Source organism: Pectinophora gossypiella, chromosome 2, assembly GCF_024362695.1.
Source record: "Pectinophora gossypiella chromosome 2, ilPecGoss1.1, whole genome shotgun sequence".
In the NCBI taxonomy this organism is placed as follows: Eukaryota; Metazoa; Arthropoda; class Insecta; order Lepidoptera; family Gelechiidae; genus Pectinophora; species Pectinophora gossypiella.
The window spans coordinates 8,196,279-8,213,987 of NC_065405.1; the positions used below are offsets into that span (position 1 = coordinate 8,196,279).

The 17,709-nt window shown below is 39.6% G+C and overlaps 2 protein-coding genes across 8 annotated transcripts in view; both read left to right on the forward strand.

The window, feature by feature from the left end:
- The window catches only part of LOC126374506 (myosin-IIIb-like), a 38,238-nt gene extending 31,466 nt beyond the window's left edge, over positions 1-6,772 (forward strand). Inside the window, exons 17-21 of one of the 2 annotated variants that reach the window (XM_050021185.1) lie at positions 983-1,126; positions 1,483-1,631; positions 3,489-3,667; positions 4,721-4,837; positions 5,631-6,772. In XM_050021185.1, the coding sequence (XP_049877142.1) occupies positions 983-1,126; positions 1,483-1,631; positions 3,489-3,667; positions 4,721-4,837; positions 5,631-5,988 (947 nt within the window). In that variant the 3' untranslated portion in view covers positions 5,989-6,772. The remainder of the gene's footprint in view (positions 1-982; positions 1,127-1,482; positions 1,632-3,488; positions 3,668-4,720; positions 4,838-5,630) is intronic. The other variant, XM_050021190.1, reaches the window with a different exon arrangement.
- Positions 6,773-7,221: 449 nt separating this feature from the next.
- Positions 7,222-17,709, forward strand: part of LOC126374517 (alpha-catulin) — a 64,322-nt gene continuing 53,834 nt past the window's right edge. For all 6 annotated transcript variants that reach the window (XM_050021198.1, XM_050021215.1, XM_050021222.1 and 3 more), the window contains exons 1-2: positions 7,222-7,351; positions 12,644-12,824. In XM_050021198.1, the coding sequence (XP_049877155.1) occupies positions 7,265-7,351; positions 12,644-12,824 (268 nt within the window). In that variant the 5' untranslated portion in view covers positions 7,222-7,264. The remainder of the gene's footprint in view (positions 7,352-12,643; positions 12,825-17,709) is intronic.

Consider the following 17,709-nt stretch of genomic DNA (forward strand, 5'->3'; position numbering starts at 1 on the left):
ATTAACTATTTTTCTCATTACTCGGGGTACATAATTATTCAAAAATACAATGTAAAGCCTAAATGTTAACAGCCTCCATGGTCTAGTGGTTAGAGCGTTAGGCTCACGATCTGGAGGTCCGGGTTCGATTCCCGATGGGGACATTGTCGAAATCACTCACTGTCGTAAGACTGTCCTTTGTTTGGTAAGGACTTTTCAGGCTTGAATCACCTGATTGTCCGAAAAAGTAAGATGATTCCGTGCTTCGGAGGGCACGTTAAGCCGTCGGTCCCGGCTATTAGCCGTAAAAACACCTTCACCAACCCGCAGTGGAGCAGCGTGGTGGAGTATGCTCCATACCCCCTCCGGTTGATTGAGGGGAGGCCTGTGCCAAGCAGTGGGACGTATATAGGCAGTTTATGTACAATGTAAAGACAGGAGCATACAAAAAAAATATTGTTGCTTGATATTTGGATCACATTATGAATAGATTATGTTGCTACCTATAATGCTTCCATTGAAGATGTAATTAAGCCTGGGTGTAATATGTTTGTTATTCATGAAATTAGAAGGTTTCACGAAGGAAAATCTTTACAGCGCCATCTATATTCTTTCTGAGGAAAGTAGCCTGGAAAGTCCCTCATTGATTAATGGTGTAACAAAGTTTGCGAGCTCGGGTAATCTTTATGAAGCAACTTATTATTTGAGGACAAAACGTTGGCTTAGCGCTATCTGCTTCTTTGATTGATTGATGGCGGCCGGGATCTTGGCCGCGAACAGTTAGGAGATTAATCTATGCTTATTTATTAATATCCTATCTTAACGTTAATAACCGCCTTTACAAATGCAACTACTGATTTCTTTGAGTACCTATACGAAATGCTAGTGATGTTTTAAGCATAATATTGTCCTACTTTTATGCTCTTTCTGCTTTTCTTAGTTGTCTGACACGGAACGATCAATTGATTCCGAAATTAATATTATTTATGTTTATTAATTACAGGCGCTCTTAACAAAAACAAGGCGATGATGAAGGCGAAGATCCTACGAAGGATGACGTCACAGGAGGACAGCGACAGCAATGAAACCAGTTCAAGCAATAAAGAAAACGTCGACTCCAATAAAGCTGCTGTTATCATTCAGAGTCGTAAGTTTAGATATAAATTATTCAAAGACTTGCATTTTTGTTCTTTTTATGGAGTTCGTTTATATTTCAATAATCGACCTAGATATATTTTTGTTATAGTTATTACCAAATGCTATGCTCCGTTGTCATTTGGGTCCCATTTTATATGTTTATGAAACAAGTTGAGTTGCGGAATTGGATAATATTGACCTACCAAAAGCGAGTAGGTCCCAAAGATTCGTTGTCTACTGAACTCTGTCTATTGTGGTATAGAAACCTTGGACGTAGGCATCCAACTTAAATATCAAATCAAAAGTGTCTGAAATTGATCTCCTGAATATTTGCCCCCACCTGACACTATGGAATGTATATTGCAGACTTCCGCGGCTACACAGCGCGGCGCAAGTGGGCGAAGGGTCGCGCGCCGCCGCCGCCGCCTGCGCACCCCGCGCCTGCCGTGCCCAGCCTCATGCAACAGTACTCTGCGCAGGAGCGCGCCTCACAACTGCGCACTTTTTCTGACCAGGTACAAACTCAAAATATCTTTATTCGTTAGGTAACATCACTTTGAATCCTCAATTTTACTTTGGTAAATATATTTTTTGTAGAACGTCTCATCCGCTTAAAACTATTGCAGCTTCTCACAACCTATATAGCCGAAGAAAAGTAGCTGCAAAAAAGCCTCGGCACAGGGCCCTAGACGTTATTAAAAATCCTCCACCACGCTGCTGCTCAAGTGCGGGTTGGTGGGGGTGTTTAAGCTAGTATTCGGGACCAACAACGGGCTGAACACCATACGTTTTATAGTATCCATCTTGGGATTTAGTATCAAAAGTGGCTGCTCGTGGAGTCTGCTTCCTACTATTCTGCTTCTGGGCATACAATGTAGTAGTAATGTATTAACAAAACTAAAAGAAAAATATTTTACATAAAATCTCAACAGTAGAAAAGAGCGAAAATATGACTGCGTGGCGTACACCTCTTTTATCAGGCACTTGTCTTACTGTAGGCGAGTGAGCGATACTTTTGTTTGTCTCGAACTACTTCCTCAGGAAAATACGGAGTACTAAGTACTTTGAATGATGAAATCTGAACAATCAACTCGTCTCTTTCGTTTTCACTGAATCGAAGCGTAATTTGTACGTTTCTTGAGAAAATAAGTGTCTCTCTACTAGAATGATTTCAGAATAGTATCCGATTCGCTCGTTATCTTCCTAAATTGATCACCGGGTGAAAATTCTTTGATCCTATGTTTTCAAATTTAGTGATTTATCCAGTATTTTTTGAGGAAATATTCCGTCATTCGCTTCCTCGCCAGCAGTGGGATAGTTCTTGATGCCGGCCGTACGCTCACCGCGCAAAATGCGGTTACCCACTAATGCACAACACCACGGATCTAATTTCACACTGAAACAAAGTAGCTAATGTGTTTATTTCATTTACGTCTCCAACAATAGCTATTTGAAAGAAAGAAAGAAACATTTATTATTTTCGGACACCACAGACACAGACAGACAGGTACATTACATTTAATACAGGAAAGAAAACACACGGAAATCAGTAAGTATACAGACAAAAAAAAAATATAAAAAAAATAAAATACCAAAACAAAAAGAAAAACAAACCAAATTCATAAAAATAATAATTATAAAACAAAGCATTCTAAATATAACGCACTGACGGCCCGATCATCTGCGGTGGAGTCCGGAATAAAAGGACCTCGCTCAGCATAAGTCGCGGCGTGAGCCACGACGCTGGTATTCTGCGGGCCCTGCCGAGTGAGGCCACGGACATCGCGGTATATATATGTACATAGATACATACTACTTAAACTTACTTACTTACATATAATTATTTAGTATTACAAAATTATAACAATTACAATAAATACACATTAATACGATTTACCATAAACATAAACATATCATAAAAAAAAAAATACGAACAAATAGATATGGGTCATCAGTAAATAAATAGGTGTGTGTATGTGAGTGTGTTCGAGTGAGTGTATTTATAGAGTTCACAAGTTGGAAATTCTAAGATATACTTACTTAATTAAAAACTCTACACAAAAGAGATTAACATTGGTCCTAATAACGGTTATGTTGATTGAGTTACCGTGGTTGCAGTGGATGTACACTGATGTAGTCTTAGTATCTAAACCTTAACACAAGCTTCAGTCTTTTTGAGTTGATAACTACCGTGACTATAATTATGTACCGAATTCTTGAGTTTGTCCAAAAACTGAACAAAGGAGAGACCCCTACATCCTTCTACCCTTCACGGTTTTCGGCGAACTACCACCAATCTCTCCGGCAGGCTGCAAGATCGTCACGCCATCTTTTTTGGAGGGATGAATAAATAATAAAAATGACCATTTCAGGTGCACGACAAGAATCAGGAAGTCCACAAGAACTTGCGCCGCAACAAACCGGGCATCCGTTTGAAGGACGTCCAGCGCCCACCGGAGGAGTACCGCCCACCGCCCGGGTTCACCCTCGTGCCCGCCATACTTAGAGGACAACCTTCGCAGTTGGAACAGGACGCTAGCCGTCTTTCGAGGTATATTTTATAGATTCTTCTTCTTCTATCTGGGTGGGTGTATCTCTGTACGGTCAATGCGTCACAAAAAGCCGAGCATCCACTTGAAGGACGTGCAGCACCCGCCGGAAGAGTACTGCCCCCTGCCCGGGTTCGCAATCTTGCCCGACATACTCAGAGGACAACCCTCGCAGTTGGAGCAGTAAGTCTTTTAGTTTTTGTTCTGTCGTGTTCGGTGGAGATACGACCTCATCAACCCTAGTATCAGGGTTATTATTGAGCTGCTAAAGACTCCCAAAAGATTTTACAACAAATGATCATATTTTCAGAGCATTTGTCGTTTAAATTAATTATATGCATCATATCAGTTGCCACCTATCACGTTCGTCTACCAAAAAGCTCAGGTGAAGCGTGAGTACTTAGATCATCTTGCAATGATGGTTTGGTAAAGAAAATTAGCAGATTTCTTCTATAATTGTTTCTAAATATTTCACAAACTTTTCTACTTATTAACTTTGTCTATTAACTACCTTTCTTTTCTGCACACTATCATGCTTCCTGGATCATACAGTCCCTCGCCAGAGTTTCTGGAAAGTCCAGCGAGACCTTGGGACGAACCCTTGCTGAGTAAAGAATATGCTATCAAACCCTCAAGGTTTGTGGCTAATGATGATACACTTTTTATGTGTAGAGAAGTGTTGTCTTTGTGTTGTTACTTAGGTGTATTTTGTGTTTTGTGGTTTGATTTATAATGCATCATGTTTATAAGTTGTAAAGCGATGGGAAGAGGTGTGTATCGCATATATAGGCACAGAGGCTCACAGACCCGGGAAAGAAAACGGACAGGGGCGCGCATTATTGCATTTTAACTAAGGCGTATTATCATAGGTACTTAGTCACCAAGGTTGCGCCAACTGCAAAATTATTCACGATTCGGTTACCGGCAACAAATTGGTTGCGCGACCAGGCGAGGTATCCTTAGTGTTTTAATGAGATAGGTTCCTAAAGATCTCTAAGTTTATACTACAATCCAACTACACTCGCTCATAACCAATTCTCACTGTCAAATTCAAGGTACAACCAAAATCACAACCAGATAAACGGTCACGATTCGGACCAAGACCGTCACCTTCAAAACAACCAGAACTGGCAGAACCTCCCTTGCAGCCGGCAGTGCGGCGGCCTCGTCAGGTACGACCAACTCCATGACTTTACCACCTTCTGGCCCTGATTCTATTAACAGATCTCTCTATTCTTACGCATGCTTTACACTTTGGATCTTAGCAGAAATGGGTATGGATGTTTGTTGTTCGTTGATTACCTGTAGTTTATTGTTTACTTTTTTATTGTAGATTAGTCATTGTAAAGTTCATTATTTGAAAATTTTGCGTAGCAATAAAGGCGCTTTTTGTTTACAGAGGCACTTAATATGCTCATGTGTTTTGTTTCTGGTTTTATTTTAGTACCTACATATTCCTGTCTTACACCAAGTAGTGGAAGTTCATGTATATACGCTTAGAAATTCTATTGTTTACTTTATGTTTGCCATGTTAATATGTTATTTGTGATTTTGCTATTAAAATCTTGTTCATAGTTATATTAAATTTATAACCCGGTTTTCCCCTGAGTGTACCCGCGCATTTGTGTGTTAATTAAAACTTCTCTCCAAAAGCTCGCTCTATCAAACATCGCTTAATTCGGCCACTGGTTTCAATTTAAAAGCGGACTATCCAAACATCGTATGAAAGATTTTATAAAGCTTGATGTATACAGAGCTAGGAAAGCAGACTGCGCGATTTTATTTACGGTATCATACAAAACCCCATGCCCTGCATACAGCAAGCACAAATGATGCAGTATGTCTATCCACATGAATATTGTACATAAATATAATGCATCGTGCAACAATCTAGTTCTAGAGTACTAGCATAGCATTTAATTGAAATCTCTTCTGCAAATATTCATAGTATTCTCAAATTTCCAGCAACAAGATCATCGAGCTGGTCCGTCACGCTCACAAAGCCGAGGCCCCTCCGCGGCCGGTGTACAACCCCACTTATGACCCTGAGTCTGACCTCCGCAAGATCCTGCGCAACTCACCAGAGATCCTCGCCACTCCTATCTTCAGCTCCGATGACGACTACACCGAAGGTCCATTCAGATTCAAACAACTCCTAAGACCAACCCTAGGACCAACTGAAAGCCTCCGCAAAAGAAAAGTCCGAAACACCTCCAGTCAAAGTCCCTGGATGTCGGACAGTTCGCAAGACAGTTTAGGATCTAAACAACAGCTTTATAATAAGCGACGGCCGCAAATCAGTATGGGCGTGTATTATAATTAGGTAATTGTTAAAAAGTTGTCAGCTGCAATGTATTTTCGGAAGATCAAAATAATTGTTATTAGGTATGGTAAGAGCTAGAAAAATCTGCAAAAACTACTGCTAAACCAACATGATTTGGATGATGAGGCTTGAATTAGACACAGAAAGCCAAAGTGCAGTAAAGTGTTGGTCGTGTATAAAGGTCTTAATGTGTCATTCTAATTTTTGATCTAGACTAGTATAGTAATAGATCTGTCTATCTGATATTAGAAACAGGTAAAAAATAAAAATTATATAATGGTTAAAGAGAATTTGATCTACTAAAGTTTCGTTCAATTTACTAAAGCTTACTCATCATGTTATTTAAGTATGTGTGTCTTTATTTACCACCAATTTTCTATATTTAGCCTAGTTTATTCTTTATATATTAAGAAAAACTACCAAAGTCTTTACTTTTAAGTAAATTTATAAAGCAAATTAAATGCATCTATGATAGTAGGTATCAATATATAATTATGGTTATTATTCTATATTAATGATTATATTTCAATCAGTATTATTATTTATATAAAGTGTCTTATTGTTGTCCACAAGTAGATCTCACTCGAGAAGTTGTTTGAAAGATAAATAATGCCATGAGTTATTCAGGATATATAATATATATACATTTGTCCGTTGTTATATTACATTATAAAGTATATAAATCATTGACAACCTTTGTGATAATGTGCCAATGATTATTGTTAAGTTTATCCATGTTAGTTCATATGAAAAGTTACTGTGAATAAAACGTGTGCATTCCAAATAGGTGTATTTATTTTTAACATTCGTGACCAAGATAAAAGTTTCAGTAGCAGAAGTACAGCGCTTACTATGCTTTACAACTTTATTGGGCACAAATAACTTATAGATATCAACGGGTTCATAACTCGTTGAACTCTTTTATACGTATAAGCAACCTATCTATACTACGTATAGTAATGTTGCACAAATATCTGTTACATATATACCCATTACAATTTATAAAAAAAATATGCAAAAAAATACGAGTGAAAACGTGTGTTATGCTTCGATGTGCACTCCTGTATAAATTGACGTTGGTGTATGTAGTAATCATAACAATGCTATTTTACGTGAAGCCGTAGTTTTAACCTCCTCGTAGAGTACACACGGTGTTGTTTACGGCGCGCGGGTGGCGGGCGGTCCCGCGGTGGCGGCCACGTGACGGCGCGCGGCGACCAATGGGCGCGCGGCGGCCGCGTGCGCGCGCAGCCGCGCAGTCGCGCTCGCGCCAGCCATGGCGGCCGCTGGCCTGCCGCTTGTCGACCTCTCTCAAATAAAAACGCGCTCCATCGAGAGAACCCTACTCCCACTCATCAAGCAGGTATGATAAAAATGCATGCCAACTCTCGCCCCTCTGCTAATGCTGTCGTGGCTCTACAATATTTCGCAATTGCAGCGCACGTTCGCTTCTATGAACCGACTCACGGAACGGTCCGTGATGACGTCGTTCCTTCGAAACTGACGATAAACTCCGAATTTATGCGCAATCTAAAATCGTCTTTTATTTTGGGAGCGTTACCTACTGCGATATCCTCCATCGCGTCTCCACACGCATTTTCACTACGTGTGACGTTCGTCGTTAGAATTTCCCGCCCACGTCGACTATCTGTTGCATGAAGTGACGCCGTCGCAGTAGGTGCGACCCTGAAAGCGGTCGTTTTGAATGAAACGTGTTTATATTCCAATAATGATCCTATTTAATTCGATACTATTGTGTCTTTCGATCGGATGACCCACAATTATGTTTTTGAACCACGAAAGATCCTATCGGCTCGTTGGCCCTACCGTCAGTGTTAGGTAAAGTTAGATATAGCAAAGGTTATGGACAAGTGTAAGGGTCGGCCACGTGGTAGGTTTGGGGGTGGGTCAGACTAAGAGCTAACGGATCGATGGTGACGGGCGGCGGCGGGCGGCCGGCGCGGCGGCGGCGGCGGCGGCAGCCCGGCAGTGCCGCGGCGGACGCGGGCAGAGCGGCGCGGCGCCGCAGCGACACCCAGCGCCACGGAGCACGTGCGCGCGCCCGCGGACTGCGCGCCGCCGAGCGCGCGACCATCGCTGGCGCGCCGCGCGCGACACCCCACGAGATGGACGCGCTCTCAGATGATGACGAATACGCGCGCCGCGAGGCTCAGGTATGTTGTCGTAGACGATCGAGTTAGTTGTTAGGATTAGTTACCGAAGCAGTCAGTTGGCGCGATCACCTTGGGTGATCCTGAAAAAGCGCAACAAGTAGTCAGGGGCGGCAAAGAAGCTCGCGTGCAAGAACGACCTTGATCGGAGCTCGCGCCGCGCGGTCTCGCGCCGTTTTCCCGGCCGCAGCGCCCCGCCGTCACCGAAGACACTCACGGCCCGCCACCCCGAAATTTTAAGGAATACTTACTTATTATTAGAGTTTTAATTTTGCAAACAAGAATTATGAGCAATTTAAATATAATGTTAATAAACACAAAAATATTAATTTTGTCGTAAGGAGAGTGACCTCCAACGTAGACGCTGTACTTCTTATATCAACTGGTTTTGCTCTCCGTGTATGAGTTAGCGTACGTTTAAGAACTTTCTCACTAACTGTATCGCTAGCTTGACGATTTAGAAAATCCATTTACATACTGAAAAGATAACCTGGACGAAGTCATAATACAATAAACGACGTAATCTTCATATTTTATTTTATTCTCAGAATAAAAACGGCAAAATTAAGTGTACCAAGATATCGCAATAATACTGTCCAATACTTAAATAAATATATCAACCCCGCGTAGTTAATGTGTGTACATTGATGCATTGATGTAACGGAAGCTCTTAAAATAAAGTGGATACGAATATAATACGAACCAATCTATGCTTGTCCATCGTAATCTACGAATGAAACAATAGATTACTATAAGTCACGCAGGCTACTTCCATCGCCCTGTGAAATTACACCTCCATTAATCAGACACTATCTGGTTTATGGATACAATTTACTCATATAGGAACCCTGAAGCAATTTACCGCAATGATTAAGTAGAGGTTCATAAAATTCAAAGTGTTTTGAACAGGACATCCTCCGTCCGAATCGCAGTGGACAAGTTAAACGTGTGGTGATTTTTTCTCTAATTTATCCCGATAAGAACAGGAGGCATGAATTCAGTAGTGGGGCGCATACATAGTGGATATTTGAAATCCGTTATAAAACTTTGTATCATTTTTATATTGTGGGTTATAGCTAAGATAAGTACGAGTAGCTACTTACATAAAATTGTTTTAAAGAACATACGTCTAATTGTGAGTAGGTAGGGAACAACGAAATTCTTATAAATTTTAACGTATGAAGATAGATTTGGTAGGAGTATTTACTTACATGAAGCGATTTAATTTATTAATATACCTATCGTTTTAATCTTCAATGGAATCTGACAGACTAAGGAACGGACAGAGAATGATTAATTATGTATGACGGCTTATTATGAAAATTGTTCAATCCTGCAGAAGATATTTGGATTTCATTAACATTTTAGTTAAAAGGGAAAATTTAAACTCAGTATGGATACTGTCCGGATGGAGAAGAGAGCGTAAGGTTATATTTATTTCTATCAAATTGTAACATCATCATTGTAATTGTATCATCTCGATTTCGACGCCTACTGAAAAATATGGAAGCGCCTTCTTGAAAAATCACATTCTGATGTGATTTACTTCAACAAAACCTCTATTTCTTTCAATTAATTTCAGATCCCAATTTTTTTTAAATTGAGACACCATTTTTTTACCTACATTGAAAGTAGCTTGTCCATTGCGACATTTTGTTAACAAAAATCACATGCGAATGTGATTTTTTAAGAAGGTGCTTACGTGGTTTTCACTGTAATGCGACAATGTACCCTATTGTATACACCGTCATAGAATAAGGAATAATACTTCGTATAAAACGGGAACTCTCTCTGCTCCCCACCAGCGGCTGAACTAGGTTTACCTCACCCCCCTCGGCCTTACTTTAGTCTTCAATCGTACGGTCATCAGACGTCACACACACAAATGCGCGTGTACAATAACGTCAATGTGTAGTGTCTGTGTAAAACGAGGTATTATGTATGAAGTGTGAAAGGTGTAACACCGTGTAAACTAAAAGACACACACATTACAAGCTATTTAAAAATCGCATGAAGGGGTAGAATAAAATAAAACAAAACTACAAATTCACATACCCATTACCATCAATAAGATCCTGATGTTTTAGCCGGCGCGCTGCCTTTTTTTCGATTTTCTTTTTCCTTTTATGTCAATCTCTGTTTCAGCTTTGTGATACGCTTCGATTGCCATTAATTTATTTGTTTGCCTAGTTGCCCTCTGTTCACTGTTTTGTCTAGTCTCTTCAATATTCTAACAAACACAATCACTGTGTATCGCCTTGGCATCTACTTACTTACGGTTAATCGAATTCAAACTCAATATCTTTAAGTATTCAATTGGTATGATAATCGAATTGTCATTTAGTTATATATTATTTTAAACGTACTTAAGTACATTTTATTTTGTTGGACGTCCCATCCACCAAAAACTACCGTAGCTTCTCAACTCAACCTGTATAGCCGATAAAAAGTTGCTGCAAGAAACCTCGGCAGAGGCGAACATAGACGTTCTTGAAAACTATTATATACTTACCGTATTTGCTATGAAGTTTACCAACGTGATGCTTAGTTTTTGCGCATATCTGGGTGAGTTTAGCACACTTCGTCACGTCAAATACACTTCATTAGTCGTATGTAAAGAAAAAGAAAATATTATCCCACTTTCTGTTAAAGCTTTACGTACTTACTTAATGCTATTAAGGCACTGCAAATACACTTTAGAACTAGGACTCTCTTAAGGTCATAATACAGTATTGAATATACAACATAACATGTCTAAGTCCAATAAAACGAAAAGAAGTTCTTGAAGTCATACAAATCTACTTCGTCAATACCTATTAGTAGGTAGTTTACGAAAATAAGGTCTGTATTTTTTTATTTGAGAATCACTAAGATTGAAATAATTTCTAGTTATTTGCAAACCAAGTAAGACACTAAGAGACCCCCACACTAGCGTCTTTCGAGTGTCGTCGTCGTGCCAGCGTCAGCGCGACGTCGACGACGCGGCGACGCGATGTCAGGCGCTGGCCGGCTGCCGAACGCCGAGCGTGCGTTGCCACGGCGCTGGCGGCGTCGCGTTGCCACGGCGCTGGCGTCGCGTTGCCGCGACGTCGACGTCGCGTAGCCGCGGTTCCTGTCGCGTACAATCAATGTGAAAATGGATTCTGACGAAGAAACACTGCTGTTGATATTACTGATCCAAAAATTACGTAAACGAACAAGGAAATATCGTCTCTGTGCAGTGTTAGAGTTCAGGAAAGCGATAAATTCGTATTGTAATGTCAACATATAAAAAATAATAAAAAACACTTCTATGATTATAATTATTTACGGATGCCAAAACGAATATTTGACGAACTATTACAATTGATACAGAACGATATAAAATATCAAGAAACCCATAATAGTGGATTGCGTTGTGGACTGTACTTATTCGCAAAAAACGTTGAGTTGGCACCGCGCACGCTCGGCGTTCGGCAGCCGGCCAGCGCTTACGTCGCGTCGCCGCGGCCTCGACGTCGCGTAGACGTCGCGTCGCGCTGACGCTGGCACGACGACGACAGTCGAAAGACGCTAGTATGGGGGTATCTTATAACCACGAGCAGTAGTTGCGTATGCTTATGAGCAGGTATAGAGGCGAAAGGTTTTAGCATTTTTTTTTCCATTTTGCGCTGGGGCATGAAGCCAATATTTCTCAAGATTCTCGACAGACCAATTTGTCTCTTTGCTAGCTCGGCTTTGACAGACTAGGCAGACGTGTGGTATTCATTCATACGGTCCCCGAATAGTGTGCCATTTTCACTCCGATCTAACTATACCATAAATGACAACTTCAAAAGAACATTTACTGGGCAAATTGCTTTTCGTCTATGGAGGTAAAAAGCATATGGATGAAAAGAAATGCTTTTGCTGGGTTTTGTAGAAACGGGACAAACAGCGAAGGTTGAATACACAGTAACATTATGAGTGTTTGTCAAAGTGTTTCTAGTACCTAAAAACATAGTTTGTTAGTTTATGTATGATATTATACTACTTACTAGTACATACTTATATAATTTTTCTCTGGACTTATAGTTTAAAAAACATAATTGTTATTTATAACTTTACTTTTAACCTCGGCATAATGACTTTACATGTTAAAAGTTTTGTATGGAAACAGGAGGAGAACCCGACGTTCCGGCTTGAAATCTTGGGTTTAAGTCCCGTCCGAGTCAGAATTTTTCATCACAATTTTTTTGTGAATATCCCTCCACCGACTCACAGTCGAGTAGCGTGGTGGAACATGGTCCATACCCCCTCCTTTTTATTGAAGAGAAGCCTGTGCTCAGAAAAGAGCATACACAGGCTGTTTATGCATATTTAGTTTTCCCTAAACACGGACACGGGCTATAAAAACGAAATGAGTTATGTCTTCTTTTCGTGTGGGCTGTAAGGTCGATGTTCCTCTTATTTGGTGACCTCACCAAATCTGGTGTCAAGTTTTCTAATTCAAATTGGTGTTATAGATCAGCAGCCTGGTGGCGACGCGGGGCGATGCGGGGGCAGGCGGCGCGGCGGTGCAGCGGGTGGGGGCGGCGGTGTGCTGCGCCGTGGAGCGCTTCGTGGCGGTGGGGGAGACCATCGCCGACGACAACCCCGACGTGCGCCACAGCATGGTGCTGGCTTGCAAGGAGGCAAGGGCTGCAGGTACAGCTGCTTTTTCACTTTCAAGACTGATTAGGTACACAGGTTAGGTCCACTTCGGAAGATTTACTACAGTTTTATGCCCATGCGGTCCTTTGCGGTGCGGCGCGGTGTTTGCATGCGGTGCGGGCTTTTCTTCAAATGTGGACTGTGGTTTATCGACGCAGATATGTAGAGTAAAAACAGTTTAGTACTTCAAATCACTTACTTATTTAAGAAATTAGACACCGTTTCATTCGTAGGATAGTAGCAGAGGGAATATATTACATAAAATTGTATTTTTTTCTTTGTAACATTTGAATTAGATTGTATGCATTTGTTCTAACAGAAATTGCAGTTTCTTGTGACTCGCAACGATCGAAATATGGTTTCTATGCCATCGCTCACACAGTTCATACAGCTGTGCAAGCTTTACTTACTAGTAAGACTAGTTGTCGGTGGTAGTACTTAGTTACAGACTGAGAAATATATATATATAAATATATATATATATATATATATATTATGATCTATTTTTCTTCAAAGCGCAACCAGTGGTTTTCAAAGCGATTTTGAATTACTTACTCGACTTAAAAAGTATTAAGTAGACTTTTGGAAGCCTGCCACCATGGCAAACTCAACTTATTATCTGTTCACAGTTCGATTTATACTGAATTTCGGATTATAATCTTTTTGTATTCTTTTTTTTTGGCTCGAACTGCTACGCAGGAAGTAGCTTCCTATAATCTGGATAAATATGTTGTACATAGATCATCATCTCCCTAGCATAATCCCGCTCACAGGGTCCGCTTACCTAACCTGAAGATTTGACATGTCCGGTTTTTTACAGAAGAGACTGCCTGTTTGATCTTCCAACCTGCGAAGGAAAAACCAGTCCAATACAGATTAGGTCACATACCTCCGAAAATGCATTTCTCGGGAACGTAGGTTTCCTCACTATGTAACATCTAGTGATCTGATGGGAGTTAAAATTTATATTTGACATTTGTTTGCATTGCGCACTTACTTTTATATGCGCAAATGTCAAATTGCAATATTGCTTTCTTAGATAAATTGCTTCGATGTGGCCTTTTTAACCCCTCTGATGTCTAATTTCTTTTTCATCGTGCGTAATTTTAAGCAACACTTTAGACGTTGGTAATGTCTATAGACCTAAAGGGGCTTGTCTGCTCATTTGTCATCTCGAGGTTATTGCTTACCTTATTTGCTTTTGCCTAGCCCTATTCAATTCCTTCAATAGTAATACTTACTAATAATTACTAATAGGTCTAATATTGAGCCTAATATTGAGCATAAGTTCAATGTTTCTGTATAGTGCATAAAATGTTTTGACCTGTTTGTGCGAGCTGTCTCCTATCAGGCAAACAACTTCAGGTAGGACTGCTCTACATACTGAAAGCAAATACAAATTAACGTACAAGTATTTGTCATGTGTGATGCCTGTTTCGGGCATATTGATGCAAACACTTAAACAAATCGTTTATTCTAATATTTATAACCGCTCTCTTTACTACCTAAATCCAGTTTCCAAAACCCCCTCTTACTTAGCGAAGGCCGTCTTTAATTACTTAAAAAAATACCTAAGATAGCGTATGCACCGTTTTGACATGATACATAGCGGACTCGCTGAGACGGGCACGATAGTCCAATGGAGATTGCAGGTTCAACTTTACTAAAAGATCAGAGATCAAAATATAGAACAAATCGTCACGTACTCTTGATACAGAGATACAAGAACGTATTTTCTTTTGCTGTTTAAATGTACGTTTAATTCTCTCATGCATTATTCGGTCGGGTCTGCCTTTGTCATGTTCTCTTTGCATGGTCTAATGGAAGTATTGCTATTGGAGACTTCAAATGAACTTACAAAAGCTTGTTTCAATCGCACAATACATGGCACCAGACCCAAGTAGTGAATTTTCCTTTAAGAGTAATTGACGAAGAATCTTCACAAATTACAAGATGCAATATACAAGTGTCATCGTAACGAAAACTTTGAGAGGTGATTCAGACCATGATTCAGAGTTGATAAGAGTGCAATTTTCCGTCGCAAAAGTATCGAACTGAAAATAGTAAAATAAACACAAAAAAAATATGAATTTTACGACTGAAAATTACACTTGATATTAACTAAGATTACTGAGATTCATAAGCTGAATCATTCCGTCAGTATTCGTTAGGATGTAAGTAACACCCTGTGTTATTAGAAATTAGCTCTAGAAAGGCGTACACAAACAGGCAGAGAGGCAGTCGCTTCTGTAAAAAACCGGACCTGTCAAATCTTCAAGTTAGGTAAGCGGACCCTGTGAAAAACGGGATAATGCTAGAGGATGATGAGCTCTATAAAGGCGTACCTATTACTTAATTTATATTTTAAAACAAGTAAGGCAGATCAACAATCACATAACTTTAAGTGTTCAAATGCCTGACTGCAATTAATAAAACGCACATTTATTCTCTTTAAACATTTAGTTATGGTACCTATAAATTCATTTCATTTCAAAATTTTACGAAAATTGAATTGAAGAGATAACAACTTTATTTCAACTTCTAATTAAACCGCTTGCTCATTTGCCGTGCCTTTTATTCAACTTTGAACGACTCCAGAGCTGGAATCGTCATAAATTTGCATGGGAATCCAGCAAGTTTTGGAGTAGTTAGCGTCCATTGCGACTCTTCACCAAATAGTTAGGTAGTTAGATATTTTTAATAAAAAAATCATAATCTTGCTTAAAAATAGATAAATCGATACCCCCTATTGATAGCACCAGAAAGGCTACCCTTTACCCACTTTTACTATAGATGACAAACCGTTGCCCAATTCATCGCTTATCCAATAATAATTTTACTTCCTAGTATGACTCTAGACTACAAATTAGCCCAAACATACAAAAAAGAAACATTGTAAGTTATTATTTTGGTCCCAGACCCTTCACGGAACGTAATCAAGAATAATAAGCCATTGATAATGTGGCTGTCGTATCGATAAAATTTTAATGCGTCAATATATGTCACGGGGAAGCTGTAAACTTTGTAATTGATGAGAGAATGAACTCACTCTCACAGCAGTTTGATGAACCGATACATCGCTTGAGCCGCACATGAAACATGAAATAATTTACGTCCGCTATATTACGTTACTGTACCCGAGTTAACAGCGATGAAAGTTTAGTATTCGATGTCAAAAACTCAAATCAAATCCAGATGGTTTGCTCGAGTGTTGAAAAACTGGTTTTTAAACAAGAATTTTCTAACATTCAACTCGTTTTAACAAAAGTTTCAGTGCTGGCTAGATTTTAAAATAGAGACTCTTTTTCATGGCTGCTAAATGACCTATAAATCCCCGGAAGCGCTGCGTCTGTTGTACATGCACAATGCACATACCGCACCATACTGTTGTAATGTAGCCTATTATATTCCGTTCCATGCATGATCTGGGACGAATAGAGAAACTGCGATCAGATACGCGATGGATTTAGACTAGCTGGTAATCTGTCATACAGACCCCAATTCTCAGTGTCTTCAAGTTGTCTTTTGACGAATGGCCCCGTTAGGAATTTTAGGCGCAAGGATACATAGGTGGGCATTTAATTTGGAATGAAATGAAGGAGATAATGATTTTTTATGTTTATTGTGACAAATATTTCCAGATGCTTCTTTTTTTAGGATTTCATTGCAAAACTGGGGTTACATTTGTTTTTAAGTCAATACAAACCAAACAATTGGTAAAGCAAAACGGCCGCAGGAACAAATTTCCCGCTTTCGGCCTTTAATTTAAAGTTCGCAATTCGCATCTATTGCGACATTTCACGCGGGACCCTCCTTTTGTCGCGTCTCCCTAGGCCGCTGTAATTATGCCACCCTACCTACTACGTATATCAACGAACGTATCCCGCCTTTACGTTGTTTGAGATTTATTGACAGGGATTGGAAGAATCAATTACATTAGGTACCTACGTCTTTTGAATAAGCTCTTGAGCCGCGCTCGTCTTTAGGTACGTGTGTCTTTTATTTATAATGTACCCGGTCTTGAAGGCTTAATTGGTAATTCAAAATAAAAAACAATTTAACTATTATTTCGTAAAATAATACTACTTCATAACCAACTCGTAATTATTAGCAAGTACGTTAGCACCCGTGCTAGTAAAGCATAATACCTAGTGCCAAATTCACAACAAAACAATAATTTAATAATAACATTTACGGATTCGTTGCTCTTCACAGTCGGGCGTCTTATTAAACCGCAAACATTCAACTGCACCTGCCTGCTCCTTTCCTGGCTAATTAAATCTGTTCATGCTGAAATCTTCAATAAACAGTTGACATTACGGAAAATGAAGACTAGGCTAGCATTTTGTAAGGCCCTCATAAATTTGTGTCAACGGCGTGACCCCAATTTTAATGGTCGAACGTTATTACCGGATCCAGCATGCCAACAAACAAAAGATGCAAACAATAGCCCCGAGTAACGGAAAACGCCCTGTTTTATGAATTAGCTGGTACATAAATACTTATAAATGACACAGCAATATTTTCGTAGCGAAATACAAAAAATATAAATCGAAAATAGCTGATCTAAGTGCATTTTAGATTTCCTCTCGGCATGTTCCTTTTTTACCTTTGCTACGTTTTTAAGTCACAAAATAAAACGACTTGATCCACACAAACAAGTCCCCTGTTATAATTCTCGGCTTCATAACATACTTACTACCAAAAACTTTATTAAGTTATAATGAAAATAATTGATAAAACAAACACAACAATACGTACCGACTTCATTTTTCGTGCAGGAAAATCACACTGCAACAAATCGTTTTTTCTCGAACTCCATTTTACGAGGTCATTTTTACGAGTCATATAAGTGGAATACGACATGAAAAGAGATTTC